Genomic DNA, 18,067 nt, shown 5'->3' with positions numbered 1-18,067 from the left:
GTTGTGTTGAAACTAGAGAGGACACTGTGTAAAGACCTAATACTTCCTGGCATGTAGTAAGCACTCAGTAAATGGTAAGATTTCTTAAGAATAATGACAGCATGAAAAGCTTACATATGTCTCAATATTCCATCATGCATAAACTTAGTTTACAGGAGGTTTTTGAATCCTCAGACCTTGGCATATCCAGAGGGCAGAATGTGGGCTAAGGAAGGTAGAGCTCCCTTCTGTAACTCCAGCACTGTTCACTCTGGAAATTGGCAGGAAAGGTGGATGACCCTGAAGACAGATGATGTACTGTGATTAAAACTGGAAAGGGAAGTCAAGAAGGGAGGAAACTCATTGTGGCAAGAATGTGGCTGATCCTTTCACTTCTACTATTTATTCTTCACAGCAGCACTTAGAAGTTGGTGGATTATCCCCAAATTACAGAAATGTGCATTCTAAGACACCCGGTGTTCCGCAGTGAAGGATTATCAGTGCTTAGGTCGTCTTGGCTCCCAAGCCAGGTTCTTGCTGATACACTCCCCATCTTGAGGACTAGCACAGTTTCCCTGTAACTCAGGATTTCTCAGCCTCAGCAGTATGAGGCTTTGAGGCTGGATAATTTTTTTGTCATGAGGGCATGTCCTATGCTTTGTAAGATGTTTAACAATCCCCAGCCTCTACCATGGGAGGGTCAACACACCTGATCCTCCCATGCCAGTTGTAACAACCAAAAATGTCTCCAGACATGGCCAAATGTCCGCTGGCGGGTGGGGGCAAAATCATCTCCAGATGATTATCATTGCTGTAACTCATGAAAATCAGCAATCTTGGCTCGTAAATATTATCTTCTGTATGGGAGTTGTTGGAGTATGTGGAAGGAAGGAAATGATGTTTGTTGAGCATCTCATATGTGTTAGCCCCTGTCCTAACGTCTTTCCCATGTTAACATCTCATTTATTCCTCAAAACAATCACAAAGCAAAGGTATTATTATCCCCATTTTGCGTGAGGAAATCAGGACTCAGTTAGTTGAACTGGCTTGCCCAGTAGTGGTGGCGTGCTATTTTGAGCTTCGATCTCTCTGACTCCTTGTTTCTGGTCCTGTCTGCCCCGCCCAATTCCAGGAAGAGGAAGGTTTTTGTTTTTTTCTGAGTGAAGCACCTTTTGTTCTCCCAACTTCTCACACCTTGAAAAGATTCTCAAGTTGGGAAAACATAAATGACAGACACAGGAGCAGCAGCTGTGTACTTTTCACCCTGTCAGAAAATGGAAGAGGGAGTGAAGCAGTTAGCTTTCCCCAGCCCTAATCGCAGGAGCTTCTCTAAAACAGTCTCTTTTTTTTCTCCCTGGTTAAATGCCTCTGCAGCACGACTGCATCCAAGCGAGTGCTGTGCTGTGACACCTCTGTGAGGTTTTTCATCAGCCTTACAAATTGATCATTAGGGTTGTCTTAAAATGGAACTAGGTACAAGTTGCTAGTAGGGCCCTTTCCCTTGCGTGAAGACTGCTTCACAATGAACTGTCCTCAAAGCAGCAAGCATAGAAGATTAGACATAATGGTTTATTTTCCTTCCAATGTGTGTTGATTTATGTGTGCAGTTCGATGGATGGAGCTGGAAGTCTCTGAAGGAGAAGCGGGGCTTCTTTGAGGAGTCTGGCACACATATTTAGAGCAATTGCCTCTAACCATTCGGGGCTATTGATCCCTTTTGAAAAATCTGATGAAAGCTTATAGGCCCTCTCCCTAGAAAAATCCACATATTCATTCATTTTTTGCAGATAATTTCATGGCATTGATGGACGTTTTTAGGGAACCATAGATGCTGGATGGAGAATGATAGATCTCTTGGTATCTAAAAAAGAAGCCTTTCTGATTTGTTAATATGTTTCAGTAGTCTTAAAGATGTTCATATACTTTGACCCAGTAATTGCATTGCTGGGAATCTTTCTTAAGAAAATAACCTGGATGTCAAACAAGGCTTTAAGCACAGAGATGCACAGTGAAGCATTATTTATGCCATTCATATGTCAGCTGGGGTCTCCTTATTCTTCTGAGAGCTGGATTTAACTGGTTCTGATCACTGCCATTTCCACATCAGTAGGAGTCCAAAGCCATTCTTATGGATCCGCACTGTCCAGTTCAGTAGCCACTAGCCATGTGGCTGTTCACATTTAAACTTACTGTAAATTTAATAAAATTAAACATTCAGTTCCTTGGTACATTAGCCACATTTCAAATGCTCAATAGGCACATTTAGCTAGTGGCTACTGTAGTTGACAGTGAAGATATAGAACATTTCCATCACTGGAGAAAGTTCTATTGGACAGGGCTCCCCAAGATTAATGCACATTCTGGGAGTTGTGCATTTTCTTGGTCTCCTCTGGGTTTTGGGCTTCTAGTCCATGCAAACGCTCTGTACAGCTTAGCACATCTCCTCTCCCAGAATAAAAATCCACTCATACTATGCATTTCTGAGTGGTTAACCCACCACAGTGGAGTTTTGTTGGCCCCTAATAGATTAGTCCTTTTCTCCTTCTTATTGTTGACTCACTCTTCCTTTATTTTTTTCTCTTCCCACCTGTCCCCCCGACCCTTACTTCCAGTATGACTTTTTTGAGGAGTAACACAGCAGGAGTCCTCTGTCTCCCTTTCTTCTGAAGCCCGGGTGCCCAAGTGACACTCAGGCCCTGGGGAGCCTCCCTTTCTGTACCCAAGCCCTCTTGGGGCATTGTTCAGAACAGAGACACGTTCTGGACTGGAGAATTACATTATTTTCACCTAGTTACGCCTATAGTAAAAATTTGGAAATGACCCAAGTATCCACTAATAGGGGATGAGTTAAAGTAAGTGGTGGGACATTCACCTGGTTTAATATTATATAGTCATTAAAAATGATATTTGCAAATAATTTCTAAAATATAGGGAATTATGAAGTGAGGAATGCATATCAGCATTGTATGTCTAGTATTATTTCAGCCATGTGAATTACACATAGGGGAAAAGATTGGAAGGAAATACAGTCTGCTGTGTGTTAGTTGATAGTAGGAGCATGGTAATTTTTGTTCTCCTTATACTGTTGTATTTAAAATTATAGTAAACCTGTATTTACTTTTATAACCAGAAAAAAACACAAATGACATAAAAATCACAGGAAGGCTTTCTGGGCTTTGCATCTAAAAGTACAAATAGGTCTGTTTTAAAACTTCTGGTGTCTTGTTTTACCAAGTATCAACAACCTGCAGGCTGAGTTAAACAACATTTTTGCCCTGCGGAAGCAACTGGAGCAGGATGTGCTTTCATATCAGAATTTGCGGAAGACCTTGGAGGAGCAGATCGGCGAAATTCGGAGGCGGGAAGGTACACACTTTATTCTATGTGCTTCTCTTTGGTTTTTCCACTTGGAGGGCATGGACTGAACTTCAGGAGAGTCCTAAATATTTGTTAAGGGATGAAGCATACATGGGGTTTTGTTTGGAGATCCTTTTTGTGGTGACCATGCTGATATTAGCCTTCCTAGTAGAAGAGCCCAGTAAGTTGTACTAAATTCTGCAGAAGTTCAGGTGCAGGATTGCTTCCTTGCTGCCTCTACTGTTTTCTGCATCATTTGATACTTCTAGTTCCAAATATCCCTGGGCACTTGCAATCCCCTTTTTTGGGGGATTGCAGCCCTCACTACCCAGAACATCTGAGTACTGCCTACCACAGCACCTATTGCAGAGACCCCAAGGAAATCAGGACTCAGTTAGTTGAACTGGCTTGCCCAGTAGTGGTGGCGTGCTCACACATATATGGGTGAGATGCTGTTTCAGATTGAAGCACTGTTTTTAGTGCTGTATATGCATTAAGGGAGGGCTACAAGATGAGGGTCCTGTGGGACTTATGTTTTCTGTATTCATCACAGTAATATTAAGATTTGACCCACTCCCCTGGTAGAACTTGAGCCCTTTAAAGTTTGGGTTGGTATCTGATTCCCTTCTGTATCTCTATCCCGGTGCCTGACACATATGGTAAAAATTGGTAAAAACAGTGGTAGGTTTGACATCTCTTGACCATCTGCTGTGTACAAGGCACAGTTAGGCACCTAACTTTTCACCTGTGATCCTCACAGTCATCTCATTAGGTAGAGTAAGTATAAAGTTCATTTTACAGATGAAGAAACCAAGACTCAGCTGGGGGTTGACGTGCCCAGATTTCAGCCAGGGCATCTTCCTTTAAGTCTAGCTCTTTCCAGTATTCTACACTGTATTTTAGATGTATCAGCTCTTACATGTGTGTGTTAAATGAGATACTGTTTGTGGATATGCCTTGCTCAGTACACATATACACACATCTTCCCCCTGCCCCCCACTTCTCCCCTTCCTATTGGAATTGACCTTTGCTGCAAAGGAAACAGGTCCTTACATTGGTGACCAGAGATTCTTCTGTCTTAGCACTAGCAGGCACTTTCTGCACTTAGTGTGCTTGTTTCCCATGAGGGTTCTGGGGCCAGTAAAAAAAAAATGATTAGACCCTTTTATCTCCCTTGAGTTCTACCCTTGAGGGTCACATCTAATTTTTCTGCATTTTCCCCTAAACAGAATCAGTCCCTCATTTAAACTGAAATCACCATTTTCTTGTGCCATTCAGAATGGTCTCCAGGCACAATACTTGATATGCAAATTATAATTCACAGTTGGCCACAGTGAAAACCTACGGCCTAAGATGAAACCATACATTGAAATATCAGCCTGTTGAGAAAGGGAAAATTACTTTTGATCCAAAGGTGGTGCCTTAAGCCCCCTCTGTGTACTATGCTCCCTCCCGCCCCACCTCCCCCATTCACATTGCTTTGGATGGATTGCACTGGGATCAGTCTTGGGAGGATCTGTTTCTGATATTCTTTTTCTCCTCCCCCCCACCTTTTTTTTTTCTTTTTTGGGCAGAAGAATCATTTTCACTTTATAGTGATCAAACATCTTATCTAAGTATTTGCCTTGAAGAAAACAATCGGTTTCAAGTGGAACATTTTTCTCAAGAAGAACTTAAGAAAAAGGTATTGACCTATTAACTTTTAGTGTTTTTCTTTTCTTTTTGTTAGATTGTTTGTTGTATCTTGGGTTCGTCATGAGAGGTTAAGATTCTGAAGGCCCCTCTCCTTCCTTCCTGTCCCCTCTGCCTTGTTGTGTGTGCCCCTCCTGTGTCCGTTACCTGGAGCACCTTCCCTCATGTCTGATAAACTCCCCAGGCCTGAGAACCCAGCCAGGCTTGATGTCCTTGAGGAAAAGCTCTCTGGCCCCTCAGTTTAGAGTTAGCCACTTTTCCGTCAGGCTGTTCACCTCTTTTTTTTGTACCTAATCCAAATCGATGTCCTTCTCTTACTGATCTGTAATTATCTGGTTATTTGTCTATATTTCCTTGCTAGGCTGTGAACATCTTAAACTTAGTGATTATGTCTTACTTATTTCTGATTTCCCATTGCCTGGCACACATATAGGAACTAATAATAGATGCATTTTGAATGAATAACATTCCAGGTTTGATCAATAAATCTTTTTTTAAACTGGAAAGGTTCTTCAATGTGTTGATCAGTGACATGGTTAGAGTGGTTTAGTGTTTCAAGGTTCTGAAAAACATTGTTAGGAATAGGAGGTTTGAGACCGTATAGTTTATTATAAAATTATCATGTATGTGTGACTAAGATTCAGTTTCCGTCTTGGAATAATTTACATTCTGATAGAAGAGACAGGCATGTAAACAAGTAATTGCAATATGAGGTGCAAGGTTGCTGTATGGGCAGCTGTACAAGGTGTAGAAATAACAGAGGAGAGGCTAATTGCCTGTATGGGAGATGGCGGGGTGAGCTCACCTGATCAGGGGAAGCTTCTCAGCAGAAGTGAGACTTGAAGTGGGTTTCGAAGGATGAATTCGGAGTTTGCCCAGGTCTCCACTTTCTCAGCAGAGAAAGGGAAAACAGCTTGTTTAAGGCACAGAACTAAGAAATAGCAAGGAGAATAAAAATTGGGGTATTTTGGGAGGAATAGGGCAAGGAGTATGGAGGCAGCTGTTAGTTTTTAAAGATGAAGAAAATAGAGATGATAATAGCTGCTGCTAGTGCCTACTGGGGCTGTGGTAAGGCCAGGAGGTAGTTCACTTGGTTGGCACTTAGTAAATCAGAATGTCTTGTTCTTCCTACTAGAACCTCCTTGAGGATTCGATCCAATTTTTTTCATATTTTGATATATTGGATATCTACTATGTGTACTCAGGGTGGGAATTTCCATGTTATTTGAAGAGCTAATAATCGCTTCCATCAAGAAGCCTTGGAAACTTACTGGCCACTGGGATTTGAAGCCTGCAGGAAACCAATGTGGTGTCTGCTTGTCCCTTCTGTGTCTGGCCTCGCAAGACCCAGGCCCAACTCTGCCTGTGTAGAGGCAGCTGCTCTTTTGCACATGGTTAGGCACTTCGGCCATTGTTCTGTCTCATTTAGTTCTCCAGACACCCCAGCTGTGGGACTTCGGACAGTTAAATTTCTTTGTATTTCATGTCCTCATTGTAAAATGGAGATAGACACACTAGTCTGTTCACCTCCTCAGGATTTTTGCAAGGAATGATAGACTAAAGCTTGTAGGAGTATTTCAGTAGCTGTAAATTACTTCATAATTGACAACTGTTAATATTACTGGCATTGCCAGATAGGTGTACAAAGGAGGAGGTCACTAGTGAAAAGTAAGACTCTGATACAGTTTCAGAAACTTTAGCCTTGGGACACTTTTCCTCCAGAGGGTCTCAAGTGCAAGAGAGAGATAGTATTAGCTGTCATTGACTGAGCACTTAGACCGTGCCAGGGACTTTCATGCACTGTGACCACAATCTTGTTCAGTTCTCATAGTAACGCTACAGATGAGGAAACTGGGGCTTAGATTGTGCAGTTTGCCCAGGATCTTTTTGCCTTGAAGTGATGGCTCTGGGATTAAAATACTGTTATGCTAGGTGTTAAAGCCAGTGTTTTTGTCACTGTGCACAGAGTATCCTGAGGGCTAGAATCAGCCGGATTCCCCATAACTGTGGTGCCAAAGAGTCGCTTAATAGGGCTGTCTGGGGCTGTGGCCCCGGGAAGCTGAAGTCTCTTGCTGGGTAGACAGCCTTTTCCCTGTTCTTACCTCCTAGGTCAGTGACCTTATACAGCTAGTGAAGGAGCTGTATACAGACAACCAGCACCTGAAGAAAACCATTTTTGATCTCTCCTGCATGGGTTTCCAGGGAAATGGGTTTCCAGATAGACTTGTGTCTACAGAACAAACAGAGGTAAGAAACATTTTTGTTGTCATGTGGTGATTACAAAAATGTAACAACCGGCTTGGTATGGTGGCTCACGCCTGTAATCCCGGCACTTTGGGAGGCTGAGGTGGGAGGATCACTTGGGCCCAGGACGTTGAGGCTGCAGTGAGCTATGATTACACCACTACACTCTAGCCTGGGGGATAGAGCGAGACCCTGTCTCAAAAAAAAAAACCATCAAAACCATATATTCATATATATGTATGTATGTATACAAACCATATGTTTATATGTATGTATGTATGTATGTATACAAACCATATATTTATATATATGTATGTATGTATAACAACCCGAAAAGTTTTTCAAGACTGCATCTGTTCCTGGGGAGGTCTCTAACTGAAATTCCCTTTGTTGTGGACTGGGTATTGAGAGCCCCACTAGGCTGGCAGGTCTGTCCACAGGCTTCCTCAGGTTCGAGTCATGTCTCCACGGACACGTTGGATATACTGTGATGCTTTGACTCTGGTCCAGCCCTGGGACCTGTGCTGCAGATGGCACACATCTGGATGATCGATGTGGTCTCAGAGGGATCTGGAGAGTTTCCAAACCACCCAGATAATTTGAATAGTGTGGATACAGCCTTAATGAATACATTAACATTGAAAAACTGACATAAACACAACCCACCTGGGAAAAGAGGAAAGAAGCCTTATTCACCTTGATGACTTCTGGGTCTCAGTGCTGATCTTTGTGATTTGTTGGCTCTGATTTTCTGTTTGGGACCTGGGCTGCACAATGGGAGGATCCTGAAGTTGTGATGTTGTTTCCCTCTTCATTCACTACTGTGGCCTGACTCTCGTAGGAAGCACCTTGCTTCATGCGTGTGTTAGCATTGTTTCCGAAGACCAGAACTGCTGTCCCATGAAGTGCAGTAGTAGGGCCTTTTTGTACTTGGGTCCCTCACGTATGAAACTGGAATCTTCCTGGTTGGGGTTGTCTTCTGCTCTACCTGGAGTGCCAGGTAAATGGAGAACTCACATTCATTGCAACATCATTTCTTGGGGAAGATTTGTCAGCCTTAAGCTGTCTCCTCCTACCTTCAAAGTGGGAAATGCTCAAAGGTATTTATGCTGCGCTCTGGCCATCTTCTTTCTTTGTGAGAGGGAACATTATTGATCTTAGCCTCCAGGACTCTAGATAATTTTGAAAAACAAGAATATCTGCGATCCATTTAGGGAGAAACAAGTCTGATTTGCTTCCTCCAAGGCAGCATTCTTCACCAACTTCATTTGAGACACAAATGGTGTGTTTTGTTTGTTCATTTGCTCTTTAAAAAAAAATCTGTTAAATGTCCCATTATGTCCTTTGGAGAAAAAGGCTTTTTCCTTTTCCCACCCTAAGATCTTAATATCAGCCAACTCAGATTTGTTGAGTCTTTTATCATATTGTACTTCGATTTGATGTTCCCCATGGACAGCCTTGTTCTTTATAGCACAGCTCCCCATCATCTCCCAGAATGGGATGGGAAAGGTGATGTGCCCATTGTAATCTTGGGCTGAGGGAGTAGATGGAGTTAGGGTGAGGGTGAGATGGGAAAGAGCGGAGCCTGAGGTTCTCTGGGAGTATGCGTGGTTCTCCTTTGATGAGAAACAAAGCAGAAACAAACCAGAAATGCGTATATTGTCCACAGCATTTCCCAAGCAGCATGACTTGCAAAGTGAGGTCTGGATATGATTCCTGTTATCTCTAGGAGCCTATAAATCAGAAAAGGAGGGGGTAAAAGCAAGTATATTTTTATTTTTAAAATTCAGTATTTTTTCTCCATATTTAATTAACCCATAGCATTACCCCAACATTTGGAAAACAGAGAGAATAAATTACCCCTAATTCTGTCACTTTAAAACAAGCACACAGTTAATTAACGTTTGGAAGTGTTCCTTCTGTATTTGTGTGTATGAACATGTGGATGCACACATCTCTCCTGGAATGCAGCTTTGTCTCCTGTTCTTGCTAATTGCCATTATGTCATAGCATCTCATTCCTTCTTATGAATGTGCTGAAACTTAACTGCCTCACTGCTGTTGGACATTTAGGTTATTTCTAGTGATTTGCCATTTTTAATTCCCTAATGAATGTCTTTGGACACAAATCTTTTTCTGTGTTTAGAGGTTTTTTTTCCCTTAGATTCCCAGATATGTGTCATTAGTAGGTCAAAGGACAGATAGAAATATGCAATAGGCATAAAATTTATTTTCATTTATTTATTTATTTTCCCCCTCCCCCCAACAACTTTTAATGTGTAAAAGACTGTAAGTAGTTTGAAGGCCCTGATAGAGTTTGTCAGATTTCTTTCTAAGATGCTGGCCCTGGTGTAGAGCCCCACCAGCTGGGTACCGTGGTGCTCAGTTCCTGCCTGCTGGTAGTTCACATAGACACCACCAAACAAACAAAACACCAAGAACAGGTATCCTGTTGTTGCTGTGTGCATTTAAAAAAATCTCTAATGAGGTTGCATCTATTTTCTCATACGTATTTGCTGGTTTTTCATGCATTATAGGAGAATTAGGTTGAAAATCAATATAGAGGAGTGATTTCAGCAGAGTGTAGTCAGGACGGTGAGCATAGAAAGCCAGGAACTGTATAACTTGTGGACCTGCCCTCTGAGTGTAGGCTCTGTATAAAGAAAGCATGTGGCACAGGTCCTGGCACACTGCAAAGGCTCAAAAGGGTTAGTTACTATTATTATTTACTTACATTGTCATTATTAAGAATGGTTAGAAAACTAACTTTTTTTGACGTAGAGAGGAAACCTGGACAAAGGGGCATAATTTAATTGAACTCAAATATTTGTAGGGCTGTCATGTTGACAAGACATAGACCTTGTGTGACTCTAAAGGACAGAAATTGTTCTCAGAAGTAGAAGGTGCTTGTTAAATATTCTGTTAATAGTAACAATAAACCCGGTTTGTCAGAGCAGATTTAATTTCATTAAAAGGAGGAACTTTCTAACAATTTGACTTCGTACGTTATTATGAGTTTTACATGATTTATAAAGCCCTTGGCACAGTCCTGGCATGTGATAGGCACTCAGTAAAACAGCTATTTTAAGTTTATTTTTTTTGGTAAGTTAGTGGCAGAGATGGGACTATAACCCTCTTCTGACTCTGTGTAGAATTGTTTAGCAACACCATAGGGCAGTGCTTCTGAAGTTTAATGTGCACGTAAATTTCCTGAGAGTCTTGTTAAAATGCAGATTCTTGTCCAGTAAGCCTGGAATGGGGCCAGAGAGTCTGTATTTCTAACAAATTTGGGTGATGATGCTTCTGCTGCCCTAAGGAATATACTTTGAGTAGCAAGACCAGAGGTAATCCTGAAAACGACTTGTTTCTAGGTCTCGTTTTGAAAAAAGTCTTTATTCATTTGTTTATTTGTTCAGCAGTGTTATTGAGCGTCAGTCATTGATGTTAAAACTATGAGCACATACATTTCCCCACCCTGTCTAGGATGTAATCCAGAGAAGCAGAGGGGCAATTGCGGCAGAGTGTGGTGAGGGCTGTGATGGAGTGAATGCAGAGTCTCAAGGGAGTTGTAGACAGGTGCCCAGCCCTCACTTTGGGGATTAAGGGAAGTTCTCCCTGGAGGAGGAAGGGGAGCTGCCAAGCAGATGAAGAAAGAATAGCTCAAGAGGCAGGGGGAGAGGCAGTAGAGTGCAGAGTAACAGCGTGGGGTTTCAAGGAGGGAGTGTTTCATAGTGTCGAACACTCTGAGAAGCAAGAAAGAAAAAAGTACTGAGAACTTCCTGTGAGTCCCATGACCTGAGCGGTTTCATTAGAGTGAGGGGGACAGAAGCCAGCTTGTAGGAGATAGAGAAGTGATGAGAAGTGATGAAATGAGGGTAGAGCCAGTTGACACTTGGAGGTTGCTTCTTTAGTGGTGGTAGGGCTGGAAGCCGAGCCAGGTATAGTGACTCAGTTCTTTCTGACATCTTAGTTCTGTATCTTTGAAAATGGGTAAGTAGCATGTAGCATGAAGTACGTTTCTCTATGTCCATAACATTTAATTTCTTGACCATTCCTGGAAACCGAGAGTTTACTTTTAATCTTGACCAAGTCAGCAGAGGTAAAGAGAAATGAAAGTTAATTTTTATTTAACTGTATCAAGCATTGGCATGGTTGTGGTTCTGGAAATGCAGAATAACTTTGACACCTTTCATATTTCAACTTGGAATGATGTGTTAACGATACTTTCTTTGCTCAGCTAACTTAGGGGAAACCCTTCTCAGATCCACAGGAGTCTGGGAGGAGCTTCTCCGTGCCTCCTTCCTAACCCCATGTGGATTTCATCTCTCATTAATACAACAAGGTCTTTGGGGACCTTTCCTGGGCAGTAAAGCCACATTGCAGAAGGTGAGAATAGACCCCTTGCAGAAGCTTGGAGAGAGGCAGAGAATACTCAGTGGCCAGAGCTGTTGGGGAATCAGGGGGAGACTTTCGTTGTTGTTGTTGTTGTTTTGTTTTGTTTTTTGAGATGGAATCTCCCTCTTGTCACCCAGGCTGGAGTGCAGTGGTGCGATCTCAGCTCACTGCAAGCTCCACCTCCCGGGTTCATACCAGTCTCCTTCTCAGCTTCCCAAGTAGCTGGGACTACAGGCGCCCGCCACCATGCCCAGCTAATTTTTTTAATTTTTAGTAGAGACAGGGTTTCACCATGTTAGCCAGGATGGTCTCAATCTCCTGACCTCGTGATCTGCCCACCTCAGCCTCCCAAAGTGCTGGAATTACAGGCGTGAGCCATCGTGCCCGGCCCTGTTTTGTTTTGTTTTTTAAAAGATGGGAAAGACTTTCTCCTAATATTTTATTATGAAAAAATTCAGACACAGTGAATACCCATATACTCACCACCTAGGTTCTATTCACATTTCCCACCTGCCCATCATCACTCTGTCTCATCTTTCTAATAAATTTTAATTGAAACTGCAAAAACATCAGTATACTTCCCCCTAAGTACTTCAGTGTGCATATCTTCAATAAATGCTTATAGTTAAATGAACTATAGAAATTGTAAGCCTGTGTTCACTAAGTTTTACAAGTGTATGTGTCTGTGTAAGGTAAACCCCTATCAAGAGCCTGCATGTCCTCTGTTGTCCAAACCCAATCCCACCCCAGCTGCTCTTCTGATTTTGTCCCACTATGGGTTAATTTTGCCTAGACCTTCATATAAATGGAGTCATACAGTATATTCTCTTTTTTATATGTTCTTTTACTCAGCACTATGTTCTATGTTTTTGAGATTCATCCATGTTGTTAGTGCATCAAGTTTGTTCCTTTTTATTGCCAAGTAGTATTCCATTGCATGAATTACAGTTGTTTATTCATTCTGCTATTAATGGACACTTGGGTAAAAGGTGATATGGGCATTCATGTACAATTCTTTGTTGGGACATACTTTTTTTTTTTTTTTTTAATTTGAAGAGTACCTATGAGTAGAATTCCTGAGTCATAGGGTTACTCGTTTTATAAGAAATTGCCAATACTTTTTCCAAACATTTTATATTCCCACCAACAAGTTTGATAGTTCCAGTTAGTCTTTATCACTCGAGATTGTTATGGTAATGAGGGAAGAAGCCAAAAGAGAAAGAGGGTTCCTTACCCATATTTATAGACTTTTATGCCTCAGTAGGTATGTTTATGCATGTCTAGTCTGTTTCGTGCTTGATAGTGTAGTAGGATGTGGGTTTTGATCATCACTTCTGTTTGATCCTGATTGCAGATTTGGATATGGTTAGATTGAACATGTTCTGACCCTGGGAAGTTTCTATAAAAACTGAGCTCAGTTGCCTTTGTTTTGTTTTTCTTCCAAAACAAGGTTTTTCCTCTGAAAGGAAAAACAGAGAGTTGGGCTGGAGAGCTATGGGGATAATTGACTAAATGTAGGGATTCAGAAATAAAACTTGAGCTAGAACCGTAGGTATCTCACACGTACAACACGCCCAACAAATGATCCAATACTCTGTGGTTTCAGCATCTTTGGTGCAGACTATTTTGTTTTCGAGACAGGGTCTTACTCTGTTGCCCAGCCTGGAGTGCAGTGGTGTGATCACGGCTCACTGCAGCCTCGACCTCCCTGGGCTCAGGTGATCCTCCTGCCTCAGTCTCCCGAGTAGCTGGGACTACAGGCATGTGCCACCACACCCGGCGAATTTTTGTGTTTTTTGTAGAGATAGGTGTCTCACTCTGTTGCCCTGACTGGTCTTGAACGGCTGGGCTCAAGCAATCTGCCTGCCTAGGGCTCCCAAAGTGCTAGGATTATAGGTGTGAGCCACCGCACCTGGCCAGACTCTTTTATTGGTGAGATAAGGTTTGGTATAATTTTGACATAGCTTTGATTGATTCCTTATCCGGGAGTGGCTGGCCACCTTTTCTCTCATTTTTAATTTGGTTAATTCAGGTGCCCCATGACTAGACTTTTTGCTTTTGGGGAGAGCTGAGAACTGGCTTTCTTGAGAACTTTGTACCATCCATTTTGTAGAACTTGGAAGCTTTTTGGGATTTACACTTCTTTGAAGCATTAGGGATTTATGCAGTCTTTATAAATAACTGTCCTTCATTTCCAAAAGCATAAAGTTATCGTCAGGCAAGCGTGATACTCTTCTCATTAGAGATGAGGAATTTCTGTCAGCAAAATGACAGTGTTGCCAGGACTGTCCATCTCAGATGTGTGACAGTCCAACAAGAAGAGGTTTATGCCTTGTGCTAAATAGGAGAAGTGATGCATAAATTGGGCACACCATAAATTTCATTTATTACTTTCTTGCTGTTTGATATTTTCAATTCCATCAATAGCTATTTTCCAAAATCTTGTTAGTTTTATATAATCTGAAAGTGAATTTAGTAAAGGCAGGAGTGGCAGTGGCATAATAGATAGCATATTTAATTTACGGCAGCTCAGGAAAGGCCATGCAAGGGCAAGGGGAAATGCCTTTAGTTATTTTCTTGGGGAATTTGTCCTTAAATTATGCTTGATCCAGGCAGCTCTGTCTGATTTGCCACAACTAGCAACTCTAACTTTGGTTAATTTTTATTTCATGGCTTTGGCATTTGTTTCTTCCTTTTTTTTTGTTTGCCTTTTGTTTTGCATTAAAAAAAAGACATCACTGACTTATTCATACATATTCATGCTGCACACTTTTTTGGGTTGCATTTTCACACCATTCCATGCTCCATGTAGCTTCTGGCTAGCAAGGAGGACGAGGACACGATCAAAATTGGAGAGGATGACGAGATTAATTTCCTGAGTGACCAGCATTTGCAGCAGAGTAATGAGGTAGGAACCTTTCAGTTAACTCCTTATTTCATCTACTCCACTTTATGTCCAAATCAGGCTTCAAGTCTGGAATGAGTCCAGTGGGTTTTCTGTTCATTCTGCCTATATCGTGTACCTTTCATGTGCCGGTGGAAAGCAAAGACTAGGTCTCTTCCCTCTTATAAGTTACAAACTGGGTGACAGAGCCAGTCATGAAACATGAAAACGAGCATAAACTTGCAAATAAAAATGGGCTTGTTATAGTAGAATAGCAGGCATTGGATGTTTGACCTGGACAAATCTTTAGTGATCTAATCCAACCCATTTTATGAATTAGAAACTGAAGGCTTTGAGGACTGATGATTTATTTGGGGCACAGAGTAAGTCAGTGATAGAGTTGGGATAAGAACTCTTGTTTCTGGACTGTGTGAACTACCAGATCATTTGGTTGAGGTGTAAAGAGCTACTGATGGAACTTAGCTCCCCTTCCTAGGGGCCCTCTGCAATCTGCTCATCTGGAACCCACGTTACTGTCATTTGGGCATTGTGAGAATCTCACTCCTGTACACATAGAGCACTCTTCCAATCACATTGATACTGAACATTTGGAGCAAGCAGTCTCCAACCCTCTAATTCATAAAATAAGTAGGAGACTCCAAGCAGTCTCTAAGGTTGAAAGAACCCTAAGAGACTGGGATGTGGTGGGGGTAAGACGCTACAGATTTGGCATTTTTGGCCTTCAGGGTGTTCAAGTTTGTGGAGTCACAAATGGGAGATCTTAAAATGTAGATAGTTTTAGAAAGCAAAGTAATTGAAAGTGGGGGCTTTGCAACCAGATCAACCTCATTCGAAGTCTTAGCTTTGGCACTGCTATCTCTGTGGCCTTGGTTAGTTAGTGCTTAACCTCTAAGCCTGAGTTTACTTGTCAATGAGGATAGTAATACTTCCTTTTAGGATTATGATATTTAAATAGAAAGGCATGTAATAAGTGCTCAGTAAATAATAATTATTGTTTTTATTATTTTAGACGTTTCCTTCTTTGGAGGTTGCTTATTAGTTGGATTTAATAACTAGATTGGTGGCAAAGAAGACGCTATAAGTAACAACTCATTTGTGTAGGTCTTGTCTTCCATTTAAAAATCTTAATCATTTCACCAGTGTGGAGAGATGGGGGTGATGGCTAGTGTGTATATCACCAGCAGTAATGAAGTCAAGAGGAATTATTTATAGACTGATGGAAGAAATTTATAGCTTTGGATAGGGGAGAAAGAATGCTAATTGCAGCACCTCAAAGACATGCCCAGTACAGGCTTTAACTAGATGCGTCTTTGGTACCACTCCTCTGGGACCCTCAGTGACCCAAGAATGTGGATCCGTAAATAACATCTCCAGGGGAATTAGGAACTCTCTATCTTCCTAATGTGAAAGATCAAAGCCATGTTAAATAATATGTGTCTGAAAAGAGTAAGTCAGCTTTGTGATATATAATAAGGAGGATACATGGCAAGAAGAATGTAATAAGCACTCAAATCACAACATGGGTTCCATACTCTTCTTAGGAAGAACTTTCAAGGAGTGGGCCGTAGGGGTGGGAGAACACATTTCCAGTGTGCACCTGTAGTGAGTAAGACATGTCACATGAGGTGGTCTCATTTCATTCTCCTAACCACCTCGGGAGGTACCATTACTACCCCCATTTTATAGGTGAGGAAACAGGGTGAGGAGAAGTGATATAAACATCTCTGTCCTCTTTCTAGAACATCTCCCTGTGTTAAAGTGAGTATGTATGCACCTGCGTGCCTGTGTCTCTCTCTCTTCCTCCTTCTCCTCCCCCTTTTCTTTTCTGTTTCTCTCTGGCTCAGTGTGTCTGGCTTATTTGCACTTACTCACTTACTCTGCATCTCCATCCTCTCTCCACACACCCCATTCCCTTCCTCCTTATTCCATTATTTGACCAAATACTTTTATTTGCAGATTATGAAAGACCTTTCCAAAGGAGGCTGCAAAAATGGATACTTAAGGCACACGGAGTCTAAGATTTCAGACTGTGATGGGGCCCACGCACCTGGCTGCCTAGAAGAAGGCGCGTTCATAAACCTGCTTGCCCCTTTGTTCAATGAGAAGGCCACACTGTTACTGGAATCCAGGTATACATGGTCCTTTGTTTCTCTAGTTCTAGGGGAGAACAAACTAATTTTGCTAAATGGGTTTAGATGATGGTGCTGTGTAATTTACCTGAGAGAGCTCCTGAAATGGCTTGGAAGGAATCTTGCCAGTCATGCAATTAAGTAATTAGGCTGCATGCTAGTGGCTGTGAGGGGACGTCAGCAAAGCCTCATATAAGCCCATTATAAAGAGGAGAAAGAAAGCTTTCTTTGAGAATTATTCCTGGGAGCCCCAGAAAGGGCTGCCTTGCTGTCAGCGAGAGGAATCAGCCCTACCGAAATCTCTTCCAGTTTCGACAACAGCTTAAAAAATACCATTGTAGTTGTGATTCTGCTGTTTTTGTTGAGCTTGAATTAAAGTTCTCTTGTTATATCTGTTGGGAGCCATTCCTATGTGAGGAGATACTACAGGTTGTTTTCCTTAAAACAAAAAAGGAGAAACATTCTGTACATTTGTATTTTTTCAATTCATCCTTTAGGAGTAATTTTTCCCCCTTTCATATTCTTCCTAGTCCATCCATAACAGCTGCTTGGGCTTTGGAACCGAAAAGAGCTGTGGTTTTAATCTCTCAGTGCCTCAGTTTCTCTGATTACTTCTTAGGGTTGCTGTGGGGAGTAAGACAAAAACGTTTAAGAAAAGTGGCTGTCATTTGGTGTGGTGCGTGTTCAATAACAGTTTTCAGTTCTCCTCCCGAATAGATAAGAGAAATGGAGCAGTAATGATTGCCCATGACTCTTGACAAGAGCCAGGAACCCTAGTATTTCTTGTATCATTGATGGACTAAGCCTTATGGGCATTTCTTCAGCTAAAAAACGGGATTGAAGCATTCTGTTTTTGTGAGCCCAGCAAGGCTAACTCCTCCCCAATCCCTGACATCTGTCCAATATTTTTCTAGCTTGAGTCTTCTTGGAAGACATGCTCAGTGGCAATTCTGGCTTATTATCAGAAGTAGTTAGGTGACCGTAGTAGTTGGTGCTTGAGACATGGAGGATTTCCTAAACATCAGGGTCCCAAATTTTACTTCAGAGTTAAAGGACACTTTTTATCTGAGGGCCATGTGGGAATGTACTTGGGTGGTGTGAACCAGGGAGAGTGCAGTGGGCTGTGGTAGGAGCGTGGTGAACTGGGTGGTCAGGGGGAATGCTCCCTTCTGGCAACGGAAGCATTTCAGCTCCAGCCGATGGTTGGGAGTCAGAAAGGTCTGGAATCTCATCTTTGCTCTGACACTTGGTTGGGGGATCCTGAACCTTTATGAGCCCATTTCTTCATCTGTAAAATGGGCTTTTAAAAAATCCCCCTCTCACAGTCTTATTGTGAGGATTCAGTGTATTTAGAGGATTTGGCACAT

General features: G+C 41.9%; 1 protein-coding gene across 5 annotated transcripts in view; it reads left to right on the top strand.

Moving 5' to 3' along the window:
* CDK5RAP2 (CDK5 regulatory subunit associated protein 2) overlaps positions 1 to 18,067 on the top strand; it is a 184,289-nt gene that overhangs the window by 101,684 nt on the left and 64,538 nt on the right. For 2 of the 5 annotated variants that reach the window (XM_002820156.6, XM_054520542.2), the window contains 5 exons: positions 3,215 to 3,345; positions 4,911 to 5,020; positions 7,138 to 7,275; positions 14,479 to 14,574; positions 16,528 to 16,700. In XM_002820156.6, coding sequence (XP_002820202.4) covers positions 3,215 to 3,345; positions 4,911 to 5,020; positions 7,138 to 7,275; positions 14,479 to 14,574; positions 16,528 to 16,700 — 648 coding nt within the window. The remainder of the gene's footprint in view (positions 1 to 3,214; positions 3,346 to 4,910; positions 5,021 to 7,137; positions 7,276 to 14,478; positions 14,575 to 16,527; positions 16,701 to 18,067) is intronic. The other 3 variants (XM_009244813.4, XM_054520540.2, XM_054520541.2) reach the window with 3 other exon arrangements.

This window comes from Pongo abelii, chromosome 13, assembly GCF_028885655.2.
Source record: "Pongo abelii isolate AG06213 chromosome 13, NHGRI_mPonAbe1-v2.0_pri, whole genome shotgun sequence".
Lineage (NCBI taxonomy): Eukaryota > Metazoa > Chordata > Mammalia > Primates > Hominidae > Pongo > Pongo abelii.
Note: the sequence above shows the minus strand (reverse complement) of the source record. Positions and strands in the feature narration are given on the sequence as shown.